At 39.6% G+C, this 2,717-nt stretch overlaps 1 protein-coding gene across 2 annotated transcripts in view; it reads right to left on the reverse strand.

Moving 5' to 3' along the window:
- LOC107568248 (protein KRI1 homolog) overlaps positions 1-2,717 on the reverse strand; it is a 13,103-nt gene that overhangs the window by 3,887 nt on the left and 6,499 nt on the right. The window contains exons 12-16 of one of the 2 annotated variants that reach the window (XM_016254182.1): positions 2,303-2,473; positions 2,061-2,136; positions 1,726-1,844; positions 1,447-1,618; positions 1,175-1,305 (exon numbers count right to left, since the gene is read on the reverse strand). In XM_016254182.1, the coding sequence (XP_016109668.1) occupies positions 1,175-1,305; positions 1,447-1,618; positions 1,726-1,844; positions 2,061-2,136; positions 2,303-2,473 (669 nt within the window). Of the gene's footprint in view, positions 1-1,174; positions 1,306-1,446; positions 1,619-1,725; positions 1,848-2,060; positions 2,137-2,302; positions 2,474-2,717 lie in introns of both variants that reach the window. The other variant, XM_016254181.1, reaches the window with a different exon arrangement.

A 2,717-nucleotide genomic window follows, 5' to 3' on the forward strand; every position in this document is an offset into this window, starting at 1 on the left:
CGCAGGGTTTCGGTTCATTTTTGTGAAGCGCTCCTGCTCAAGACCGAGACAGCAGAAAGCGTATCCTGTTTGTTTTCTAAAAAAGCACAATGCTGATCTTGTGAGTGCACACAAATAAAAGTAGACCCTTAACAGTCCCGAATGATGCATTACTCTTACCTTTATGAGCAAAAATAACTGGTTGTTTCCACTGTTATAAGAAAAAAATGCAAGTGATCGTGCTGGTGACTCCATGTCCTGCAAAGCGCGCTTTAGCTTCTCTGCACAAACGATTGGATACGCTCCTAATAGCACACATTTATCTAGGTTAACCATTTAAGCTAACATTGTTTTTTTTAAGCATTTTATATAGGCCTATAGATTTTATTTTAGTCAAGTGGTGATGATTTGAGAAGGCTAAATTGATCAAACATAGGCTATGATTAACTCACTGTCTGCCACTGGCCGCTTGGTCGTTACTTTAACAAAACAAAAACTTGAATTTAACAAGCAAAAACATTTTCCAAACATATGTCTAAATTAACGTAATAAAGAAACGAAAATATATATAACCATTTTTGCCATTAAAAATGAAACTGAACTATTTTAATGGCTATAACAGCAGCTGTGTAATTGGGGAAGAGAGAAAGAGAAAAAAGACACGGGCCAGTAATTCTAATAATCTTTGAGGCCCGTGCAGGGTTCTGCTAAGCTTATTTGGTAGCAAACTCAATTGGGTACTGGCAAGGTGGCTTTATATACGCACAAACGCACTTTGGATGTGACTGCGCACCGCCTCTGGAGCGCGCAAGTACCGAATGGCTTAAAAAGACGTGCAAATAAATAATACAATTTTCTGACGATGCAACAATGACCCGATTAGGCAAGTGACAATTCTGTCAACTGTCCCAAAATGTGAGTGAAAGTCTTGTATCGCCAAAACTTTTCCAGGCCTGGAAATTGGTGTTTTAAAATTCCATGACTTTTCCAGGTTTTTCATGACCGTACGAACCCTGGATCTAAATGCGAGACATTCAGTGCAGATCTGCTCAGAGAGAAGATTTCTGTCCTCAGACCCTGGTCAGAGTTATTCCCGGAGGAACAGCAATACCAGGTCAGACACGATCACTCATCAGCACAGAACTCAAGAGTTAATCATCATCCAGACACGTTACTGCTGCTCGTAGCTCCTCACCTCATCAGCGGTCAGACCGAAGTCATTCTGTACAACTTCTCTATAGCGAAATCTGCATGGCAAGTCATCAATGATGTCCTCATAATCCAGTTTATAGTACTCGTCCAAATACTGCTCAAAGGTTTTCTCCTCTGGAAACATAATTGGTAATCAATGTATAAACCATTGATTATACATGAATACAGAAGTTTAAATGTAGGCAGGGTTTTCATTTTGTCTGACCAATGACAGACAATGGCAGTGTCCTGTCTAAAAATACACCTAACACTCACTTGGATCAAAAACTGGCTTGTTTTTGGTGATGATCTCTGCAAAGTGGGACTTCTTCCTCTTCTTTCCCATTAGAGGGGCATCCTCTTTGGTCTTCTTTTTCCTCTGCTCTCTCTCTTTCTTTCTCTTCTTTTTAGAAATGGGCTGTTGACTTGGGTCATAGTCAGCATCCATCTACCCAAGAGATTTCAGGTGAGATTAAGAGCGGACACCATATACAGGGAACACAGTAGTTCACGGCTGCATTTGTTTTGTGCATTAAGTATGAGAAACGGTCTTACTATAAAGTTAGGATCTCCAAAGTTGGGCTCATAGTCTTCCTCTGCAGCATAATCTTTCTCATCTCCATACTCGTCCTCATTTTCCTCATTTCCGACCCATGTGTCCCAGTTCCAGTTTTCTACTAAACATTCCATATTCAAATCACAAAAAAGCTTCCAAAACTTTGGGATCAGTAGGATGTTTTTGAAAACAGTCAAAAATACAGTAAAAACAGTTAAAAAAATAACATTTGAACATTTTAAAATGTAATGTATTTCCGTGATGGCAAAGCTGAATTTATCCAGCTGAATAAAGGTAGTGTGCGTGAACATCCATCCAAGAGACACAATGTTACCTGCTAAATCATCGTCATCATCAAATTGTGGTTTCTCTTCCTCGTTCTCTCCATAGTATTCATCCCCAAAGAAATTCTGCACATGAGAATGAAGAAAGGTACATATTCAAATACAGCTCAATGTAAATATCTAACAGATATATAGCAATTATTTCATCATAAGCTCATCATTGACAGCTCCTGCCATGAGGTTTGTTCCAGACTTACAGTCACTTATGGGATATTTGTCATTCCAGACTCACCTGCATGAGTTGGTCATGTTGCTGAGGGTCAAAGTCTCCCTCCAGGTCGACGTCATTGAAGGCCAGCTTCTCATTTCCTGTCAGCTCCTGCAGTTTCTTCAGTTTGTCCATGATCTCGGCTCGCTTCAGGTTCTTCAGTTCCTTCAGCTGCTGCTGCTTCTGTTCCTTCTCCTACAGGACGATAGAAATAGGAATTGTAAGGAATTAAACAGTTCTGGTTCTCAATCGTCTTGACGGTTCCTTAGGTCCTTAGCAGTGGTGGGGGTAACGCATTACAAGTAACGCGAGTTACGTAATCAGATTACTTTTTTCAAGTAACTAGTAAAGTAATGCATTACTTTTTAATTTACAAGAGAATATCTGAGTTACTTTTTCAAATAAGTAACGCAAGTTACTTTTTTCCCGCAATTGATTA

The sequence above is a fragment of the Sinocyclocheilus grahami genome, unplaced genomic scaffold (assembly GCF_001515645.1).
Source record: "Sinocyclocheilus grahami isolate Dianchi unplaced genomic scaffold, SAMN03320097.WGS_v1.1 scaffold1227.1, whole genome shotgun sequence".
NCBI lineage: Eukaryota > Metazoa > Chordata > Actinopteri > Cypriniformes > Cyprinidae > Sinocyclocheilus > Sinocyclocheilus grahami.